General features: G+C 47.3%; 1 protein-coding gene across 1 annotated transcript; it reads left to right on the top strand.

Moving 5' to 3' along the window:
- The first annotated feature begins 5,618 nt into the window (after positions 1–5,618).
- SLC27A4 (solute carrier family 27 (fatty acid transporter), member 4) lies at positions 5,619–22,957 on the top strand. The gene is made up of 12 exons (XM_006892503.1): positions 5,619–5,779; positions 7,474–7,868; positions 10,142–10,300; positions 14,894–14,963; positions 15,055–15,146; positions 15,944–16,053; positions 16,288–16,497; positions 16,603–16,729; positions 17,410–17,547; positions 17,772–17,936; positions 18,031–18,177; positions 22,800–22,957. Exons 1-12 carry the CDS (start codon positions 5,619–5,621, stop codon positions 22,955–22,957), a joined length of 1,932 nt encoding a protein of 643 aa, XP_006892565.1.
- The last annotated feature ends 220 nt before the right edge of the window (positions 22,958–23,177 follow it).

Genomic DNA, 23,177 nt, shown 5'->3' with positions numbered 1-23,177 from the left:
TGTTCATGAAAGCTGTTAACCCTGTCCTGTCCTGTCCTGTCCTGAGCCATTCTCACTGTCTGCGACACACATGCTCCTTTTACCCAGTCACTGTCAATGCATCTCATCCCGGGTCTTCCTCTCCTCTGTGTCCATCCACCCTTCCAAACATGGTGCCTTCTCTTAGGACTGGTCCCCCCTAACAACATGCCCAAAATATATGACGGAGCTTCAAAATCCTTGCCTCCAGAGAACAACTTGATTTCACCCTCTCTTGGACAGACCTGTTCTGGTTGTTCAATACTCTTTGTTCTCTTGGCAGTTTAATACTCTTCTCCAGCACCACAAGTCAAGGTATCAGATTTTTGGTAATCCTTAGTCTTTGTCCAGCTCTCTGATCATACCAAGTAATTGCAAAGACTATGGCATGGATCAGGCACACCTTAGTCTCTAGGCTGACATCTTTGCTCTTCAGCACTCTGGAGAGGTGTCTGACATCAGATTTTCCTAATCCAATTCATCTTTAGATTCCCTGGCTTCTGGTACCAAAAGAGTTGAGTTTGGACCAGAGAAAGCTGAAATTGTGAACACCCTCAATCTCTTTATCTATAATGATGCTGCCAATTGGCCCAGTTTAGAGAATCTCTGTTTTCTTGATAATTGATCTTCAATCATATTAAAGACTGAAGTCCTTGGCCTTCTGCAGCAGACACTTCAGGTCCTCAGTTTGCTTGATACCATGTTTAGCTAATCCTAAAACTATATTTGGGACACAAAAATAGTTTTTTTGCTCTGAAGGCAGACCTGGGCCTACCACTGACTAGTCATGCACCCTTGCAGTAGTCACATCACCCTTAGGAGCCACTCTTTTTAAAATGTAGAGTAAGAGTAATACACAGTTGTGCTGTATAACAGGCATGGTCCCAGCCCCTATAAAGTCCATTATATGAAAAATTCAAAGTACATAATAGGAGATTGGTGTTAGAACATGCATCAAAACATAACTGCATTATTTTGTTGAAGATGTTTTAGTGTATCTGGAAGTGTTTGGTGTTTTTTTTTATTATTACATCAGTAGGTACACTGTTGTTATGTGCCGTCAAGTCGCTTGCGACTCACAGCGACCCTATGTACAACAGCCCTAAACTCTGCTCTGTCCTGTGCCAATCGCACTGTCTCTGACACTCCCATCCGGATTATCCCAGTCACTGAATCAATCCACCTCATAGAGGGCCTTCCTCTCCTGTGTTGTCCCTCCACCCTCCCAAGCATGATGTCCTTCTCCAAGGACCGGTCTCGCCTCACAACATGTCCAAAGTATGTTAGACGGAGCCTCAGAATCCTTGCCTCCAAGGAGCCACCCGGTTTAACCCTTTCCAGGACAAATCTGACACTGTACTATGATAAATATTAGACTAACTTGTCATTAGAAAGTACCTAACTCTTCCTGCTTACATATATATTACAGACTTGGTAGCTAATTTGTAATCCAGGGATTACCTGTATATAATATGTTTCCACTGTACATAAATAAGCAATACATCATGGAAGTGTTGAGTGGTGTATAATTGTGAGTATCTCAGTATGAGGCTTAGTGTGTGTGTGGTGTGCTTAGCACACAGTTACCCTTAGAAAATGGAAATTGTGGTTTGTCAGAAAGGCCCTTTGAGGCCTCTAAAGTTACTGTGTGTAAGTCAAGCTACAAGTCTTTATCTTGTTTACACCCAGACTGTGGGGACTAGTACAGCTCAGAGGCACTAAGACCAGATGAAACTGAGTATTTATTGGGTCAGCACCTACTGTGGTCCAGATTCACACCTCTTTAATCTTTTAACTCCAAATACCGTTTCCTGTTAAGTCTGGAAACTGAAGTGCTCATATTAGTTTCCTAATACAGTACAGATAGGGTTATGTCAATGGAAAGAAGTCTGCTGTGAGATCAGTCCAAGTTCCATATTCAGCCTGTTCCCTCAGTGATAGAGCCCAGCCTCTCCCTTTCTTGGTTCTCAGAGGTTCTTCACTGCCCCCTACCCCACAAAAAAATGCCCCAAAGTGGCACACTCAGACCTTTACAATTGCTTTTCTTACCACACAGCTCTCGCCTCCATATGTATCCCAATGCATACGGTCACTTCAATCATTTCATAAATACCTTATGGGAACTTCCCATATGCAGATGCTGAGGGTTCAGCAGTGATCAAAGCATCTTGCTTCCTGCCATCTTGGAGTTTAGAGAATTGTGCTGGCCCAGAGCCTTATATGTACTAAGAGCTTCACTTGCATCATCTCAATGAATCCTTACCTAGTGCTGGGGGGTAAGACTATGATGGTCATATTCCCATTCTCCAGATAAAAAACACTGGATACGTGGGGAGAAGTGATTCTCAGTTTCACAGTTGGGACTGGGAGTGTACACCAGATCTGTGTAAATAAAAAGCAATCAAATCATTACAATAACCTGTAAGTGCTTGGTAAAGTACTCATTTGCATGACTGCAAACCCATGCTAATGCTAGTCTCTGATCCTAGAGTGCTTGACCAATTTATGTGCCCATCTAGACTAAACAATTTGAAGATAGCAGTGTTGCTCTCTCTGGTTTCTTTACTTTTCATAGGGAAGAGTGTACTGGCAGGGAGGGGTGGACAGGAAGAAAAGTGCAACAATGAATGAATGGAAATACAAAGTCTCTGTAAATTTTCATTAAAATTAATTTTTAAAAATATTAAAAAAATAGCTCCAAATCCACATTTGTTTAAATGTCACTTTTAATCCACATGAATAAACTTGAAATTGCCTCCCTTCTCGCATCCTTTTAAAAGCTGCCACTAGACTATCCAGCAAAAAAGATTAAGTGGCTCAATCAACCAAAGACAGTACCTGGATGGTCTAACCACTAAGAGAAAAGTTAAAAATAAGAGGCAATCCAGAGGTGCCTCAGTAGAAAAGTCTGGTTATCTACTTTCAAAAAGTCAGCCACTGAAACCCCTGTGGAGCACAGACACAGAGTTAGAATCAACTCAGGGCAATTGGTAATTTATAAAGACAAATAAATGGGGTAACCATGCTATGACCAATTTTTTGGCCAGGAGAGAAGCAAGTTAATTATCTTGAGATCTAGAAACCCAGAGGGCTGGGAAGTTGGCCTAGGAATTGGGCTAAACAAGTGTGACATTTAGATTGGAGAAGTTAACTGGTTTACTGTAGGGCAATAGCGGGATCAAAGTGTAAAGTTATGCATGGTTCTGATCCATGTCCTTTGTGTGGACTTCAAACTGCCGTAAAAACGTGACAGGGATGGGTCAGGATCCAGATGTAGCAACAAAGGTACTAAGTGTATTGTTATTGCAGAAGTTGAGCTGATTCTCAGGGTGGCAGACCTAAGAATACACAAGCTTATAGCAGCTTCAGGTTCTAGAGAACCTTGGTTTTTTTTCAACCTTTTTAACTCCAAAAAGATGAATTTCTGACGTTGTAAATTGCACAAGAGAAGACTGTCATCTTTCTAGGGAGCTGTAAATCAGAGAGGGGCCACCTTTGGTTATTTAGTGCAGCTCTCAACTGACAGAGATCCCTTATAAAGGTAGTGAAGGCCATAAAATATCCGAAAGAAATAAAAGAGGAACTTAAAAGTCAACTCTGGTGGGATTCAAATCCACAACCTTTGAATGGCCACCTTAGACCCAGCTAGAAGTCCATTGCGCTATCCATTGTGCCACACAGTTTCTTCTCTGCTCTACTTCTCCACCTTAAACCGCCCTCTTCTAGGTGGAACTCTGGACTATTGCGAAAAAATCCTGAACTGAGATGCGGCCTCCAGATTCTTTGCTGACAGTGCAGACGGGGATGTCCTCCCTATTCCTGATACCTAGGGGACTCGGTGGTGGGATCAGAAAGCAACCACAAGTGTACTACTCTAGGTGACCTCAGGTGGGAGGGAGGAGGGTGGAGAGTGTGGTTTCCGCCACCAGGCGGGGCTGCGCTGCGCGGACTACAATTCCCTGCGTGCACCGCGGAAACAGCGCCCAAACCTGACCCGCACGCAGGGCTGCCTGAGGCCCGTCGGCGTCGGGCGGTGCTAGGGTGTGTTTCGCGGCCGGCTATGCGGAGCGCCGGCCGTGGGGAAGGCGCTAGAACCTGTGCTGCCTGCCCGCATAGCCGGTTTGGATTGCGGGAGGCGGGCGGGGGAGGAGCGTGGCAGGCGGGCGGACGGGGCGGGGCTGCGGGTGGGGCTGCCCGGGCGGCCGGTCCATGCAGGGCTCAGAGGCGACAGAGCGCTGCTGAGACCTGGATCTGTGCGCCCAGGGGCAGCTGATGCCCTCCGCTCCCCTCACTCGGTTACCGCAGCCAGGCCGCATCTGGACAGGGCACCGCGCAGCGGAGCCGACGCCAGGTGAGCACAGGCCCGACCAGCGAGTCCTTGAGCGGGAGAATGTGCCCGGCCGAGTCCGGGGGAAGTGGTCGAGCCTGCTTCGGGGTGGGGTGGGGTGGGGTCGGGGGCGCGACTTGCCCCTCTAGCTTTAGCTTCGTTTTACTAGCTTTCTAGAGGCGAGGGTGTCCGCGTCACCCGGGATGGGAACCGAAGGGAACTGGTACCTTTGCCATTCCTGCCCTCACCCCATCCCCTGGCTTTCCGGGACGGATTTTAGTAAGCCCTCTGCTCCGTCGAACCCTGGGAAGCCAGAGTACTGGGGATCTTGGAGGCCAAGGCTTTGGGGTTGAGGGACATGGTTTGGTCCTCTGGCTTTTGGCTTTTTACGGGGAATAGAAGGGTCCATCTGTGCAGTCTGTAAGAGTTCCCTCTTTTCTGGACTCTTTTTATTCTGGCGTTGAGACTGTCAGGTTAATTCACACAGCCGTGACCTTCATCCCTTCCCCAAGAATAAGAGAACCTGAAGGAATACTGAGTCCCCATCTGCTGTTCTCTTGAGCAAGTGTACAAAGCGCCAGAAATAGAGCTGCATGGTCCTCGGCTGAGCCCAGCCCCTGCAGCAGTCAGCACTTTCCGTCCTCCTAAACCCCAGACCCAACCATTCGCCTGAGCTTCTGTTAAAGGTACTAGGTTGCCTTCAAAGCCCTCTTTCTCTATCCCCTTTCTCCCAGTGTGGTCACCTCTCGACTCTAACTCGTTTACTCTGCTGCCCTCTATCGGCCAGAAGAGGCAAGGCGTGCCCTGTGCCTAGCCAACTACAGAACCTACCTGGGAACCTAGGGGCGAGGGGGCGGCATTAACACAAAGCCACTTAAGTCTCTACCCTCCATTCCCTTGGGTGGGGACCCTCAATGCTAGGAAAACATACGGCCCTGAGAAGGCCTCTGAGAGCCAATCTCAGGACACCATAACATGGAAAAGGAGGCTAAGCCCTAAAGTAGAAAAGGGTCTTTACCAAGGACGCATGGAGAGAGAACTAGTCAACCTCCGCTTCTCACCTTTGAAAAGTCTCGCCTCATATCTCATGGCCTCTAGCCTGCCCTTCCCAGTCAGCAATAGGCGTGACACTTAGAAACCTCAGCCCCTGAACAGTGTGGCTAGGTCTCAGCCTTTGAGGTAGAAGGAAGCTGCTTGTCTGGGCCAGGATGTAGGAAACTCAGGGAAACTAGACTTTTTTTGTACACTCATCACCTTGTACCCACAGGCCAGGATGCTGCTTGGGGCGTCTCTGGTGGGGGTACTGCTATTCTCCCAGCTGGTGCTGAAACTCCCCTGGACCCAGGTGGGGTTCTCTCTGCTGCTCCTTTACCTGGGGTCTGGCGGCTGGCGCTTCCTCCGGATCTTTTTCAAGACCATCAGACGCGACATCTTGTGAGTACCTGGTCCAGGCGCTTCCTGGAGTACCCCTTGCTATATCAGCCTCTCATGCTTTAAGTCTTCCCAGACCAGGTCTTGTGACCTTCACACAAGGTATGGGGGTCCCAGAGGAGGAATCCCTGCCCCGTACCTGGACACTACCTGGGTCAGTGTCCAAGGTCAATGTCTCCTCTTGGGGAATTGCCCTAACTTGAGTTTCTTAGTCTGAAACAGTCTTGACACCATCAGACAGCCATGTGTGCTGCAGGGGACCTGCAGGAGGTCTCAAGGACACCCTGTAGTTTGTGGAGGATGAAGAGGATTCCCAGTGAGAAAGGTCCTGCCCCTCAGGTTGGCATGAATCTGAAAGGGCCCAGGGATACTGGAAATCCTAAAGAAGACCTTAAGTCAGGTGTCCAAGACAGCCTGCTACCAAAGCTGTCATAGATCACAGGGGCATCTGCTGCTAGAAGCACCTGCTGTCCTCATCTCTGTGCCAGACACCCCATTGGGCTCTGGGGCCCAGAGAGGAACAACACAGGTTTGCTCCTATGGTCAGATTCCCACTGGTCTTATCAAAGAGATAAGGAGACACAATAAACCTCTAAAATGGCAGGGTCATACAGGCAGAGCCGCCGGTAGCCTTGCTCACCCCTGGGATCCAGCGCCTAGCACTGGTCCCTGCTTACACCCACTGGCTCAGCGTTGTCTGAATTGATTATAGAATGGGACACCACAATAGGAAGGGTGGTCAGAGCAGTAAGGTTGTGTAGCAAAGCAAGGAGAGATCACACTAGACCAAGGGAATGAGGAAGCAGTGTCTCCTAGAGGAAAAGTCCTTGAGCCTTGACAATGGTGGATGAAGCAGCATCAGCAGTGGCACAGAGTTCAGAGAACTGAAGGCATTTCGGCTTAGAAAGTGCGGGTGGAGTGGGCAGGAAAGTTAACATTGCCAAATGATGCCACAAGCGCTTACTGAACATCTATTCGGAGTCAGCACCAAACAGGATTTAGGGTACAGGTAGAGGTTGAACAGCATATTCACCCTTTACATACTATGGTGAAGAGGAGAGCGGGAAGCTCTGTTAGATGGGCTCCATATGTGGTGTTTGGAACCTGAGAAGCGCTTGACAGAGCAATAGTTTGAACTCAGGAAACCAGAGACACCTGGGATTCAAATACTTGCTTGGCCACATCTCGTCTGTGAAGCCCTGGGCAAGCCACTGCACTGTCTGAGCCTCAGTTTCCTTGGGTATATAGGTTAAAGGGTAATTGTCCCAGTCTCTCAGCATTACTGTAAGGCATTGTTAAGATGGGGCCCATAGAAGGCTTTATCCAGTGCCTGGCATCTAGTTGTTAAGTGCCATTGAGTTGAGTACAACTCAGACAACCCTTTGAAGGTCAGATCTGATCTGAACCCTGCCCTATCCTGTGCCATCCTCATCATTTCTGCCACACTAGAACCCACTATTACAGTCATGGTGTCAATCTACCTTATCAAGGATCTTCCCTTCCTTCACTGACCCTCCACTTCTCTGAGCATGATGTCTTTGTGCAAGGACTGGCCCCTCCTAACATGCCCAAAGTGTCTGAGACAAAGCAAGGTGGCATCTAGTAGGTACTTGGAAAGAGGAATGTTATAGCTGATCTGAATTGGTGGGTCTCAGGTTGGCTCACCAGGCAGACATGGCTTCCTTGTTTCCACATAGTGGCGGCATGGTACTCCTGAGGGTGAAGGCAAAGGTGCGGCGGTACCTGCGGGAGAAGCGGACTGTGCCCATCTTGTTTGCCTTTACGGTACAGCGCCACCCCAACAAGACTGCCCTGATTTTTGAGGGCACGGATACTCACTGGACCTTCAAACAGCTGGATGACTACTCAAGCAGCTTAGCCAACTTCCTGCAGGCCCAAGGCCTGGCCTCAGGTGATGTGGCTGCCTTATTCATGGAGAACCGCAACGAGTTTGTGGGCCTGTGGCTGGGCATGGCCAAGCTGGGCGTGGAGGCAGCACTTATCAACACCAACCTCCGGCGGGATGCCCTGTGCCACTGCCTGACCACGTCACGGGCAAAGGTCCTCATCTTTGGCAGTGAGATGGCTGCAGGTGAGCCTAGGGGGTGAGTGATTGAGTGGAGGGCAGATGCATTGTCCCAAGGGACCTTACACAGGCCACAGTTCCCATCTGGGGACTCAGTGATTGAGGGCACACGCCTTGGGGTCAAACCACATGGACTGACTCCCCTTGTAAGCTATTGTGTGGACCATCAAGTCAGAACTTACCCACAGCCAATGCTCCAGTGGGTTTTCAGAGACCATTAATCTTTCTCCCACAAAGCAGCTGGTGGATTCAAACCATGTACCTTTGGGTTGGCAGCGCAGTGCCTTACCACTAAGCCACCAGGGCTCCTGGAAGTCTTGAATTTTCAGTGCCTTCATTTTCTCAGTTGTTACACCACCCCCTTACTATTTTCAAAAGCTACTTCCTCTAAAGCTCTTACACAGGTGTGATGATAAACATTCTTGTGACTAATGAAGCCTCACTTGCCTCATGTATAAGCTACCCTGGTGGTGCAATGGAGTGAGCATGTGGTTGCTAACAGGTCATTGGTTCAGGTCCACTAGCCTCTCCAAAGGAGAAAGATGAGGCAATTTTCTTTCATAAAGATGTACAACCTTGGAAACCCGATGGGGCAGTTAGACTCTGCCTGATGGGATCTCCGTGACTCACTCAGCTCAGCAGCAGTAGCCTTGGTTTGCCTCATCTATAAAATCAGAATGTGAACCCATTGCCTGAGCGCCTCACAGTCTGTGTTTTGACAGGATGCTGAGCTCAGCTCGCTGAGTGGCAGCTTTAATCTTCAGAGATCTGGAGAGGCTGGGATTGGCATCTAGTTTTATGGATGAGGAGACAGGTTCAGTGGGTTTAAGGAATCCACCTAAGATCACTCAGTCAGTAAATGGTGGAAGTTGGATTTGGTCTTTTTAAAAAAACCAAACTGGAGAACGCTCTGGTGACCTAATGATAAGGAGTTGGGCTGCCAACCCAGTTCAAATCCATCAGCGGCTTCATGGGAGTTTCTACACACTTGTTCACTGACAGTCATTACATTTCCATGATCATGAACATTCTCATTACTTCCTGTTGGTTTGCACCATATCTAGTCATCTCATTGCCAGGCCTTCCATAACGTTTCCTTTGTGTTTTAAATCTTGACCTTTCAGTCTCACATAGATGATTTTGTGAAGTATAGTTCTCATGGGCAGCAGTGTTCATGAGCAGTATTCTTTGTGAGCCAATCTGCCATTTGATTACAAATTGATTTTAGCAGATAATTGGTTCAAGGTTTAGAATATCTCGGAATGGTTTCAGGGAGTTATCTAGTCTCAACTCTTTTTGTAAAGTTCAGATTTTTAAAAATTTTAGGTTCTTTTCCACACATTTTTTAAATCAATCTTGAGTGTGACCACACTGTTCTTTCTCCATATACTGGTGTGGTGGCAAAGCAACATACAGCGGAAGTTGCTCAGATGCTAAAGGGGAGAAAGGAAGAGGTATTAAGAAGACAGGTAGAAGCCAGAGGAAGTGCATTTGGGTAGGTTAGGGCTGGCCTGTTTCCAGCGAAGACAAACATCTGTGTATGGGGAAGTCTGAGAGGGGTTCTTGCTCTCCGAAAGGACTCAAAGACCACCAGTGCCCTCTCTTTCCTTCCAGCCAGATCCGATAGTATAATGTGGCAGAGGTGAACTTAGACCAGGGTATGAGGCGAAGCTGATTTTGAACTTTAAGCCTAGCACACTCCAGCTGTGAACCCTCCCTTTCTGTTCTTAGAACCTCCTTTCTTTATCTGTAGAATGAGCTGTTTTTTATTCATATCTACTTCTTAAGGTTTAGGGAACTCCGATGGTGTCACTGTAGCGAATCACACTGGTAACCCAACATCAGTCACTGTCAGTTCAGATACTCTAGGTGCTCATAGAAAGAATGATGAGCAGTCCCCTCCAATGATGGCGTACAGCCTCAGAGACTCAATGGAGAGTCATTGAGTCAAAATGACTCTATGGCAGTGAGTGTGAGTGCTCGGGTTATGTTGGAGATACATGTAGGAGTCTGTAGGAGAATGCATTTAAGAAGTCAATGATGTAGTTAACACAAAGCTAATGAGAGCTCTCTCTCTTTAGTCAGCATCTTTTTTCTGTTACCATGACATCCCAGATGCCTTACCACATCTCTCAAAGTGGCCTCCTATCGCACACCTGAATCACTCTTCCTGACACCTTATCCACTCTGACATGGACACAGGTCCTGGGAACATGGATCTTTCTGACTCACCTGCTGAGCTACCTTCTTGTGCACTGACCAGTGCTGTCTCCCCATAGCTGTCTCTGAGATGCACACCAGCCTGGACCCCTCGATGAGTCTCTTCTGCTCTGGCCCATGGGAGCCCAGTGAAGTACCTGCTGGCACAAAGCACTTGGACCCCCTGCTGGAAGATGCCCCCAAGCACCTGCCCAGTGTTCCTGACAAGGGTTTCACAGGTTTGTCCCCAGCCCTCATCCATTGACTCTAAGATAATTTGAGAGCCAAGCACTGGCCTTAGGGCCACAGGCCTGGGTTCTGAGAACATGACATATGACCTACAACAAATCATTTCACCTTCCCGGGCCTCTGTTTTCCTGTCTGGAAAATGGGGACAGTAATCCTGAGACACTCCAGATTAATATGAGGGTTAGATGAGATGATGTGTAAAGCAGCCTCCAATGGTATCAAGCTCACAAGAGCTCACAAAGTACACTTTTTTAGTTTGTTTGTTTATTGAAAAAAACACTCATTAATGCCTAATGAAGGAACTCTGATGGCCTAGTGGTAAAGAGTTGAGCTGCCAACCCAAAGGCATGCTGTTAGAATCTACCAGCTGATTCACAGGAGAAAGATGGACAGTCTCCTTTTATACAGCTTATAACCTCTAAAAACCAGCTGGAGAGTCAACTTTGAGTTGGTTCCAACTTAACAGTACATAACCACAATAGTGCCTAATGTGAGGAGGATGTGGGAACCTGGTGCTCTTCGCATTTTCCCTGGGCTTTGGGGGACAAAGGACAGTTCTTCAGCTGCTGCTCATCACAAGTTTTTGTTGGGTCTCCAGCTCTGATCCTGTCTCTGCAGGCTGCCTTTTTCTTCCCCTTCTCCAGGAAGCTTCCCTGACCCTCTTTTGGCTCTTCCTCCACACCTCAGTCTGCCTTGGACTCCCCCCTTTCCCACACCTTCCTTCCTTGGAAAGCCACACAGCTTCAACAAGAACTCTCCAACAAGAGCCGAGTTCAGATCCCCACCTTTACTGTTTCCTTTGTGATGCCTCAGGCACCTAGCTTGCCCCGAGTTGAGCTTCTTGCAGCCATAAAAGCAGGGATAGTAATAGAACCTATTTTATAGAATGGCTTTGAAAATTGAAAAGATTACAGTGAGTGAAGTCCTAAGTTAGGGTGTAGCAGGAAGTGTTCCGTAACTGGTCATTATTGCTTAACTTCCCCTTTGTGCACATTGTAAGGAGCCCTGGTGGTGCAGTTTATAATCCACTAGACTGGCTGCTAACTGAAAGGTCAGTAGTATGAACCCACCAGCTGCTCTATGGAAGAAAGATGAGCAGTTTCTCTCATAAAGATTTACAGCCTCACAAACCCAATGGAAGGTCGCTATGCATCAGAACCAACCAATGGCAATGGGTTTGAGTTTGGTTTTTATACATGTCCTGCCTCCTCAGTATTTGGGCTTTTTCAAAATTGAGAAAGCATGCATAACAAGATACACTCCATCTCTACAACTTCTGCGTGTACAGTTCAGCAGCTTTGATTTACACTCCAGTCGTGCAACCATTCTCCCTATCCTTTTCCCCACTTCTGGTCCTTTTCCAAATTATTTCCACCATCATTACTATCAACTCGATGGTAGTAAGCAAGAACTCCTCCTTCTTCCACCCCTTAGTTGTTGCTGTTAGACACCATTGAGTTGATTTCAACTCATAGTGACCCCATGTGACAGAGTCAGGTTTCCTGAGCTGCAAGGGATGAGTCAGGATAGACAGAAGATGATCTTTCCCAGAAGGGGTTTTGGAGGTGCAGTGATGGCTGCTAACTAAAGGGTTGACTGTTCTAAGCTACCTGTCACTTTGTGGGAAGAAGAGGTGATAGTCTGATTCCATAAAGATTATAGGCCTGGGAGAGGAAACCCTGTGGGGCAGTTTGCTTTGTCCTGTGGGGTCACTCCAACTCAGTATTGACTTGATAGCAGCAACAGGTGTTTTATCTGTTGTTTTTTATCTTTTATCAGATGACTAGATCTTTCTCCTGCAGAGCCACTGAATAGGCTCCACGGCCCAACCATTTGGTTAACAGCTGAGTACATTACCAATGCTTCTTCCACAGAGTAACTGTGAATAGTTTTGATTTCTATGTATTTGCAGTGATCCAAAGTGGTGCAGTGGTTAAGCACTTGGCCAAAACCAAAATCTTAACAGTTTGGGCTCCCCAGCTGCTGGAGAAAGATGTGACAGTCTGCTTCTAGAAAGATTGACAGCCTTGGAAAACCTCCGGGGCACCTCATCCTTGCCCTGTAGGGCTTTTGGGAGTTGGGAGTATATGTATTTGATATTTCATGTAATTGAGAGACACTACAGCTTCTGGTTTATTTTGTGACTGACTAACTTCACACAATGTGATTTCAGTGTTCCTCTGTGTTTTGATAGTATTTATTTCATTTCTCTTTTTGGCTGAGTGATATCCTTGGTGCTTTTATAAGCCACTTGAGGACAGAGACTGGCTGATTCACCTGGGTGACCTCCTGGGTCCCAACCCAGAGTTTGCATTCAGAAGGTATGAGATGGTTAATGTAGGATATATGGAGTCATCATACTTCAGAGTTCTTGACCTCCAGGAGTCTAGTCTGGTCAGACCAGTCTTGTACAAAAACTCTTTTTTTTTATTATTATTTTGTGTGCGTGTACCGTCAAATCAGATCTGACTGGTACAGGAGGATATTGCGCCTCCTTCTCCGGCAGAGCATCTGGTGGATTCGAACCGTGTTCCTCTGGGATTTGTACAAAAACTCTTGTTAGTCCTAGGACTGCTGTGATAAATTACCACAACCAAGTGGTCTTACAAGAATAGAAATTATGCACACCCAGGTTTATTGCTGCTTTTTTCACAACAAACAAATGGATAGAGAAGCTGTAGTATATTCACACAATGGAATATTATACAGCACTGGAAAACAAAGAACTCATGAAATATTATACAAAATGGGTGACCATGAAGGACATTATGCTGAGTGAAATATCTCAGTCACAGAAAGACAAATACTTTATAATGCCACGGTTATAGAATAGGACTGATACGGGGATTGGGGGGAAACTAAGAAAAGAGTAGATAAATAGTGTACACGGCATTGAAACAGATGAGGGAGAAAACCGTATACAAGGAATATATGATTAGGTATTATTGGCTTCACAAGAATCCAGAATAAGAGCTGCATAGTAAAGTGGTCCGGGGTGGGGGTGGGGGTGGGGTGGGGACTGCATAACAATGAAAGAACTTTTTTCCCAAAGAAAAAAGTGAACTGGAGAGGGGAGGAAAATGTACAACAATGAATGAATGGAAATCCAAGTTCTTTATAAACTTTCATTAAAATATAAAAAAAAAGAAAAGAAATTTATTTTCTTGTAACTCTGGAGGCAAGAAGTCAGAAATCAAGACGTCGTCAGAGTTGCATTCACTGTAAAGGCTCTAGACGAGGATCTTTCCATGTTTCCAGCTTCTGGTTGTTGCTGACAATTCCCAGCATTCCTCAGCTGTGGAAGCACCACTCTAATCTCTGCCCCCATCTTCACATAGCCCTGTCCCGCTCTGTGTCTGTGCCTATATTTCCCTCTTGTAAAAACATCAGGAGTGCTGGTGGTGCAGTGATTAAGCACTTGGCTGTTAACTAAAAGGTTTACTGAACATACCAGCTACCCCATGGTAGAAAGTTTCTGTAAAGGTTACAGCCTTGGAGACTCTCTGGGCCAGTCCACGCCATCCTGTAGGGTCACTGAGTCAGTGGAAAAGGACAACAATCATTAGGGGAGGGCCCACTTGAATATAACTTGACCTCTTCTTAGCTTGACTAAGGAGGTCTGGTGGAGTAGTATGCGGCATGTTAGGCTGCTAACCAAAAGGTTGCCAGTTCCAACCACCAGCCCTTCTGTGGGGAAAGACTGGCCATTTCCTCCTGTCGAGAGTGAGGGTCACTGGAGTCAGACCCAGTCATCTGGACAGCTGTGGATTTGGTTTGGGGTTTACTTGATTTACATCTGTAAAGGTCTGCTTCCAAATAAGGATGCTGTCAGAGCTCCCAGAAGGGCCTAATTTGGAAGAACACTAGCACAAACCATAGAGGGAGCTCTGGTGGCATAGGCTGGAATGAATTGTGCTGCTAAACCAAAGGCTGTGAGTCTCTTGTGGTTTAAATGGTGAAGTGGTTCCTCAGGAGAAAGATAGGCAGTGTCTTCCCGTTATGATGAAAACCCAATAGAAGGTCACTGTGAACCGGAACCGACTCGACAGGCAGTGCGTGAGTGCAGCCTGTAACGTGGCTGTTCTTGGCAGAAGGATGGGATGAACACATGGTCAGTGGTAGAGAAGCTGCCCAAGCTCTGCCGCTATATGGAATATCCCACTCCTTGTAGCTGAGGGCTGCCCACGCTCTAAGACTTGGCATTGGCATCACCTCTTTCTGGAAGCTCACCCTGGTGCCAGCTCCTCTCCCACAAGCCTGGGTCAGATACCTCCACTCTGTTTTGACAGGCCATAGTGCTCCCCACCTGCATCTAATTTTGTGCTCACTGTTGGAACAGCCTGGGTTCTTGCCTGACCGTCTGGCTCAGTCATGACTTCCTTGAGGGCAGAGACCATCCCCAGCTTAGTATCTGGAGTCATCAACGTAGACTTCATGTAAGGGTGATGGAAGCAGGTGTTGAAGGATGCACACAAAAAGGCCTATCTGTCTGATGTCCAATTCTTTTCCTAGTCCTGTGCTAGGCAAGGTGAGGAAGCTGTGCTGCCCTATCTCATAGCTGTCGTGTCTCTCCTATTTATCAGATAAACTCTTCTACATCTACACGTCGGGCACCACTGGGATGCCCAAAGCTGCCATTGTGGTGCACAGCAGGTAAGGGGCCAGTACCCGGTGGGTGAGTTAGCCCGTGAGCTACCCCTGCTTTCTAGGCATTCACCAAGCCCTCCGCCCTCTTTCCCCCCAGGTATTACCGTATGGCTGCTTTGGTATACTACGGATTCCGCATGCGGCCAGATGACATTGTCTACGACTGCCTCCCCCTCTATCATTCTGCAGGTAATCCAGGCCCAGCCCTTTCAGTCCCTAGGAACCCCCTATCCAGTTCCACAGGAGCCTCACCTCCCCACTGTTAGCATGTCTTAGTGGAAACACAGGAGCTTAGAATCATATCTGGGCTCAGATACAGACCCACATGCAAAGGACAGAAATGCAGAGCCATTGAGCCTCTTTTTCTGTTAAAGGAGGAATACCACAGCAGCTTCGGGGGTTGGGGGGTAGTAGTGCCCCAGGGGGAGCCCAAGCAAGTCCCACACTTAGCTCATTCCACAGATGTGCACAGCTTTGCTGCCTATTTCAGGGGCTTGAGGTTGAGGTGCTGTACCAGAAATGTAATTCCTACCATCAGGGTACTTAGAGTCAAGAGAATGAGTTTAGGGCAGGGTGAATGAAGGGACCCACCTAATTGTAACATAGAAAATGGCACAGTGAATGTGGTTGAGGGCAGGGAGCAAAAGGCCCCACACAATGATGGAGCCCCAGCATCCTGGAGGAGGTGTGCCCACACTCGGCAGACATGGAATCAGTTCTGATTGAATGGCAGTGCTGTGGCCATGGGAGCAGGGCCATCCAGAGGCACTCGGGGCAGTCTCAGGAGTGTGCCCTCAACCTCATTGGCACTGGGGAGTCTTGTAAAGTGTTGGAGAAGGTGTGGCTTGTGATCTGTCTGTGTAGGAGGGACAGGATAGAAAAGGGAGAGGCAGAGGAAAGGGCTTGTCGAGAGGTGCGGCAAGAGGAGGCTCCAGATGGAACAGTCTCCCATCTCCCCAACCTCTAAGCACCACCTCTGCCTTCAGGAAACATTGTGGGAGTAGGGCAGTGTTTGCTCCACGGCATGACAGTGGTGATCCGGAAGAAGTTCTCAGCATCCCGGTTCTGGGACGATTGTATCAAGTACAACTGTACGGTGAGTGAGAAGAGGAGGGGATGAGCTGTTCCTGTTACCCTCCCACTAGCCGCGCTTTGTGCATGTTTGTCTCGTAACTGAGGTGGCCACTCTGATGGGCTTCAGAGCATTCACTTTGCTCAAATGAGGACACAGAGCCAGAGAGGGAATGCCAGTGCCTGGGGGAGAAGGGCTATTTGGCTTTGGGGATTGTGAATCCTCGGGGGCCTGTAATCACACTAAGACCACCCTCAGATTGTGCAGTACATCGGTGAGCTGTGCCGATACCTCCTCAACCAGCCAGCCCGAGAAGCTGAAAACAAGCACAAGGTGCGAATGGCTATAGGCAATGGCCTTCGGCAGTCCATCTGGACCAGCTTCTCCAGCCGCTTCAACATCCCCCAAGTGGCCGAGTTCTATGGGGCCACCGAGTGCAACTGCAGCCTGGGCAACTTTGACAGCCAGGTGAGCCCAGGAGGGGTGTGGGCAGGGCTACCGCATGGCTGCCTCATGGAAAGACCAGGACAGAGTGCCCCAGCCCCGATTCAAGTCCACGCCTTGACCTTTTAGGTGGGAGCTTGTGGCTTCAACAGTCGCATCCTGTCCTTCGTGTATCCCATCCGGCTGGTGCGTGTCAATGAGGACACCATGGAACTGATTCGGGGGCCCGACGGCGTCTGCATTCCCTGCCAGCCAGGTATTCATGAAACTAGAGCTAGGATCAGAGAGTGAGTTAGCCTAGGAGGAAGATGGAACATATGTGGGTAGAGAGGGAGCCCCGCTCTGTACAGTGGCCATCTGCCATAAAAGTGCCTTAAAAGTCACCTCTTTTCATGCCACATACTATTAATTATTTATCCATTATGACATCGACCCACCTGTCCATTCATTTCTTTTCATGTTGGTTTGAGAGGATTCTGGCCACCTGGACTCATCCTCGATCAGCCTCTTAGCTCTGTGATGTGGACACGTTACTCATTCTCTGGACCTGGGTTTGCTTATTGACAGAGGGGACTAAAGCAGTACCTCCTTCAGCATAGTGACCTGAGGATTACAGAAAGCTCTCTGAGTAGCACCTGGCACAGAGAAAAGCTCAGGAGCATCAGTTTTGGTCAGGCTGTCCACAAAGAGCTGACCTCATATTTGTCTCCTTGCTCATCTCCTTGGCCATTCAGAGAACAAACATTACTCAGTATCTGTGGGCACCAGATGTGCCAGAGTGAGCTCTCTGAAAGCAGGGGGAGCAGGGCCATGGGCCATTTCCATGGGAAACTGTCACAAAGTCAGATGAGAGCACAAGTGCAACAAAGGTGGAGGTAGCCTGTGGAAGAGGCATCTGGAATGGGCCTAATTTGTGTCCATTTAACCTGGCCTCAGGTGAGCCTGGACAACTGGTGGGCCGCATCATCCAGAAGGATCCCTTGCGCCGCTTCGATGGCTACCTCAACCAGGGTGCCAACAACAAGAAAATTGCCAAGGATGTCTTCAAAAAGGGGGACCAGGCCTACCTCACAGGTAGGTGGTCTCTCTTCACAGCCCCTTTATCCCTGCTTAGCAGCCCCTCCTAGGAAAGGAAGGGATTGAGGGGATGTCCCCTACCTTTAGAGAAGGCCTGAGGACTTCCCCAGGCTCAGTCTTTATGGTAAAAGATTGTTGAGATCCACCAAAGAGAGCCTGGAGTAGGCCCCCGCGCCCAGAGCTGGGGTACGTGAACCCTGCCTCACTCTGCTCTTCCCTAGGCGATGTGCTAGTGATGGACGAGCTGGGCTACCTGTACTTCCGGGATCGCACAGGGGACACATTCCGCTGGAAAGGGGAAAACGTGTCCACAACAGAGGTGGAAGGTACACTCAGCCGCCTGCTGGACATGGCCGACGTGGCAGTGTATGGCGTTGAAGTGCCAGGTGTGTGTGTGAAGGTGGCAGGGGGAAGGGTACATGTGAAGAGGCACCACCAGGGGAGCCACCAGCCACTCACTGGCTTCCCATCTGCCCCCAGGAACAGAGGGCCGAGCTGGCATGGCTGCTATCGCCAGCCCGACAAGTAGCTGTGACCTGGAGCACTTTGCAAAATCCCTGGAGAAGGAGCTGCCCCTGTATGCCCGCCCCATCTTCCTGCGCTTCCTGCACGAACTGCACAAGACAGGTGTGTCCCCAGACTCATTCACCCACCTCTTAGATTCCAGACCCCAGCCCTTTCCTGTTTCCTTCTTCTAGAGACACCTGGGTGTCTGTCATTTGACCTTTACCCCATAACCCTGCTGGGTTGTTGAGACACTGATTCCTCAGTGTACAGGAATGAGCAGTCTGGGCGGTTCATTAGTGGGACAGATATTCATTGAGCAGCAACTATGTGTTAGGCCTTGAGGTTGCTGAAAACAAATTCTGCCAGGAGTCTTGGCCTCTTGGAGCCCCTAGAGCAGTGAAGGAGGCAGGCATAGGGTAAGCAGTGCCCCAGGTGAGGTGTGGAATACAGAAGATCAGGCTTTGCGAAAAGTGGATCACAGCCAGCTACTGAGAGGCTCCTATACAATGTTCAAACTAAGGCTTGAATGAAAGACTGTCTGAGAGTGGGAGGCTTTCCAGGCTGAGGGAACAACAAGCATGAAGTCCCAAGGCAAGAAAGAGCTTGGGTGCTGGAGGAATGAATGAGACTTGAGGTTAGTACAGAGTGAGGGGTCGGCAGGAGAGTCAGGTAGGGCAGAGAGGCTAGTATGGGCCAGAACCCAGGACCCCAGGAGCAGCAGGGAACTACACAGGTGTTTGAGTAGGGCAGGAACCTGACCTTACTCATGTTCTGCAAAGCTTTTGGCTGCTAGGTGGACAGTAGGTGAGGACCATGCAGGAAGATAAGTGAAGGGACTTCTGCAACTGCCTACTGTCAGCCAGCAGAGCATTTCTAGCCTATCTATTGGTCTGCTTATGGCTCAGGAGCTCTCCAGTTGTTTGGAAAGACTAATCCTGGTGCCCTGTCCTTCCCCGCCTCTCCTCTGGCCATCCCTTCCTTCCCTCTTTTAATGATCAGTCTTTCCTTGGCTGCTCAGCCTTGAGCCACATCTGCCTGTTGCTTCCCATGTGGTCATCAAGCCAACTTCTAGCCCTTAATGAAAGGCCTACTGCCATGGCTGGTGTGGCCCTACAACTCTGGGAATAAGTGAAGAGAAGGTCTTGGGTTCCATTGTAGCACCAGGAGACACTAGTACTGAACTCATGACTGATACTGCCAGCTCCCTGAGAATCAGACAGTGCCTGTGACTTCTCTGGCCAGGAAAGCCAGGGTTTAAGATAGACCTTACTTAAGAACAAGCCATCCAAAACTTTATTTGCTTATGATTATGTGGAACAACCATTTTTAGGCAGAATTCAGCCTAGCAGTTCTTCTCTTTGTCTTGCCAAGAAGTCAGTCAGAAATCAGTCATGTGGTGGCTCAAACAGCTTAGTGGTCTCAGACACCTCTCGTACTTGCCTCAGCCCAGCTGGTTGGTTTTACTGTGCTGTTTGACAGAACATTTTGCAGTGGTGGACACGCTGCATATCTACATCCAACATGGTAACTGACACTAGCTCTGCATGGCTAGTGAGCTCTCAGAGTGTGGCTAATGTGACTGAAAACTACATTTTAAGTTTTATTTAATATTAATTTTAATTTAGAAATGCTCACTGCTGCTTCTCCCTCCCAGAGTTTTTCAGTGAAAGCTTCATATCCATGTTATGTCTACCATATGGCAAATGGCCATCATATGAACAGCACATGTGTATGGGGGTCTCAGTTGGAATGGTTCATCACTGCTTCATACAGTTTCTCTCATCTTTAGAGGGCTGGACTCTTCTCAAGGCACCCCCAAGAGGGGATGAAGGAAGCTCAAAGCACCTTGAGGCCTAGACATATCTAGAACTCCCACAGTATGCCTTTTGCTGGCCAAAGCAAGTTATAAGGCCAGTTCAATAGAGGTTGTTGTTTTTGGGTACCACTGAGTCAACTACGACTCATAGCGACCTTATGAACAACAGTTCTGAAATTCACCCTATCATGAACCATCCTCATGATCTCTTATATGGTCGAACCCATTGTTACAGTCACTGTGTCAATCCATCTCTGTGAAGGTCTTCCTCTCTTTCTCTGACCCTTCACCTTCCCCAGCATGGTTGCACTTCGTCCAAGACAGATTTGTTCATTCATTTTTCTGGCAGTCCATGTCTTGGCTCGGGCACACATTAAACTGACATCATTGCTCTTTAGCACTTTGGAGAGGACCTGGACAGTAGATATTCCAATACAGTAAATGTTTTGATTTCTTGACTACTGTTGCCTTAAGTGTTAATTATGGATCCAATAAAATGAAATTTTTGGAAACTTTAATCTTTTTTTTCCAGTCTACCATGATGTTGCCTATTGGTCCAGTGGTGAGAATTTTCTTCATACTGAGATGTAATCCATACTGAAGACAGTAGTCTTTAATCTTCTGCAGGAAAAGTTTTAAGTCCTATTTATTTTCAGCAAGCAAGGTTGTGTCATCTGCATAGTAGAAGTTGTTGATTAGTCTTCCTCCAATCTTGATGCCATATTCTTCATGCAGTCGAACTTCTTGACTGGTTTACTCAACGTAAAGATTGAATAGGTATGGAGAAAGAACAGCCCTAACACACCTCTTTCCTGATTTGAAACCATGCAGTGTTCCCTTGTTCTGTTCAGATAACAGCTTCTTGGTCTAGATAAGAGTTTTGCATGAGCACAATTAAGTGTTCTGGGCTTCTCATTCTTATGAATATTATTTGTAATTTGTCAGAAAACATCTTCCCAGTATTCTCTATATTCAGCCAAGATCCACCTAACATCAGCAGTGATATCCCTCATGCTATGGCCTTTTCTGAATCCAGCTTGAATTTCTTGCAGTTCCATGTCAATCTACTCTTCCAGTCATATTTGAATAATCTTTAGCAAGTTTCTGTTTGAGTGTGATAGTAATGATATTTTTTAATAATTTCCACATTTTGTTGGATCACCATTTTTGGAAATGGGACCAAATATGCATCTTTTCCAGTCAGTTTTTCAGGTAGCCGTGTTCTAAATTTTTTAGTATAGACTAATTAACATATCCAGAGCTACATCTGTTTGTTGAAACAGATCATTTGGAATTTCATCAATTCTTGAGGCCTTTATCTTTTGCCAGTGCCTTCAGTGCAGCTTAAACTTCTTCCATTACTATTGTTCTTGGTCATATGCTGCTTCCTGAAATGGATCAGTGACAACCCATTCTTTTTGGTACAATGACTTTATTCCTTACTGCATCATTCAAGATTTTGTCCGTAGCACCCTTCAGTATTGCAACTCAGGGCTTGAATTTGTTCTTCTTTCAGCTTGAGAAATGTTGAGTGTGTTCTTCCTTTTTGAGTGTCTAACTCTGGCTCTTTGTACGTTTCATTATAATTTTTAAGTTGCCCTTTGAAGTCTTCTCTTCACTTCTTTTACTTCAACATATCTTCCTTTTGTTTTGACCTCTCTGTTCTAGTGCAGTTTTCAGTCTCTTCTAACATCTCTTTTGGTCTTTTATTTCTCCTCTATTTTTTTAAAATTTTTTTTCCTTTCTCCCCTGTTTTTGTAATGTCCTTTTTTCTTTCTTCATAGCTGATATCCTTGTTGTCATGGAAGTTGAAGAAAATTAAAACAAGCTCACCAGAACTAAGATAGGATCTTGAGTCTATCCCACTTGATTTAAATACATCTCAAGAATAGATTTGATGCATTGAACACAAATGTTTGAAGACCAAATGAATTGTGAGTTGACATCAAGGACCTCATCCATGAAGGAAGCAAGTGGGGCTTAGAATCCATAAAACACAACTGGGCGGTGCCTTCTGCTTGTTGCTCAGTGGGCAATGAGTTTCACTTTGCCAGATCTCAGTTTCCTCAACTGTAGAATGAGGTTGGAGGGTGACACTGTCTCCCTTCCCAGAGCTACTCATAGAAGCAGTATATAGTGTAATGGACAGAGCATTCTTTTTATTGTTGAAAGATACATAGCAGAACATACACCCACAAATTCTCCTTGTACCATTCAGTTATACTAATTGCATTCTGCAAATTGTTCAGCCTTTCTTTTTCCAAATTATTCTACCCCCATTAAGGTAAATTCAATGCTTTCTAAGCTGCTAGCTCATCTACCTTCTCAAGCTGTTCTTGTCAGAACAATATATGATCCCATAGTTTTTAATTTCTTTTTTTCTTATGAAATATGTATTTTTTTCTGATCATGTTAAAAACATAATTTTTTTAATTTACTTATTTTTGTAGTTCTTTTAAAAAGCATAGTATTCAAGGCAGATATCCTTTACTGATATCCAGTGGCTTAATGGGTAGGAACTTGCACTGCCAGCTCAAAGGCAAGTGGTTCAAATCTACCAGCTGCTCCACTGGAGAAAGATAGGTGGTCTTTTCCTGTGTAATTTACAGCCACTGGAAACCCACTGGAGGTTCAGCTAGGAGTCAGTTGTGACTTGACAGCAATGAATGAGTGATTTATTGTGTTGTTTAACTTTACTTCATGGGACAGTTTTGCTTTAAGATTCAAAGATCATCTCAGGCTAATAGTGTGAAGGCATCCTTGGGTGGAGCATTCTTTAAAAACGTGAAGGGAAATGCCCCCCTCCTCCCTCAGTCCCCTTTTTCTGCTCTCAGGAGCAGCTCTTCCCCCTGACACTGATGGTTGCATTCTTGTTAGTTTGGCCTCTCTCCCTATACCATCTGATGTTCTTCCTCTACTCCCCCAGGGACATACAAGTTCCAGAAGGCAGAGCTCCGAAAGGAAGGCTTTAACCCGACTGTTGTGAAAGACCCACTGTTCTATCTGGACAGTCGCAAGGGCCGCTATGTCCCACTGAACCAAGAAGCCTACACCCGCATCCAGGCAGGCGAAGAGAAGCTGTGACTTGCCCTGCACCCCTCTGAGGGCCAGTGGACGCCGGATCTAGAGCCCCAGCTCCCAGCCTAGAGGGGTCCTGGGTGACGCTAGACCAAAGCAAGCAGGACCCAGCACCTCCACCCCAGGATGCTGACCCCTCCCCTGAAAACTGCCAAGTGACTCACTGCCACCTCCCCCACCCCCACCAGAGGTTTTCTGTGAAAGCCTCATGTCCACGTTACGTCTT

Source organism: Elephantulus edwardii, unplaced genomic scaffold, assembly GCF_000299155.1.
Source record: "Elephantulus edwardii isolate Elephantulus edwardi_28Jun2011 unplaced genomic scaffold, EleEdw1.0 scaffold00116, whole genome shotgun sequence".
NCBI lineage: Eukaryota > Metazoa > Chordata > Mammalia > Macroscelidea > Macroscelididae > Elephantulus > Elephantulus edwardii.
Note: the sequence above shows the minus strand (reverse complement) of the source record. Positions and strands in the feature narration are given on the sequence as shown.

What these genes read in the sequence shown, in the direction of transcription:
- SLC27A4 (XM_006892503.1), top strand. Translation starts at nt 5,619, where the DNA reads ATGCTGCTTGGGGCGTCTCTGGTGGGGGTACTGCTATTCTCCCAGCTG. An exon ending in TGGCAGTGAGATGGCTGCAG is followed by an intron (nt 7,869 to 10,141) that starts GTGAGCCTAGGG and finishes GTCTCCCCATAG; the next exon opens with CTGTCTCTGAGATGCACACC. An exon ending in TGGGCAACTTTGACAGCCAG is followed by an intron (nt 16,498 to 16,602) that starts GTGAGCCCAGGA and finishes TTGACCTTTTAG; the next exon opens with GTGGGAGCTTGTGGCTTCAA.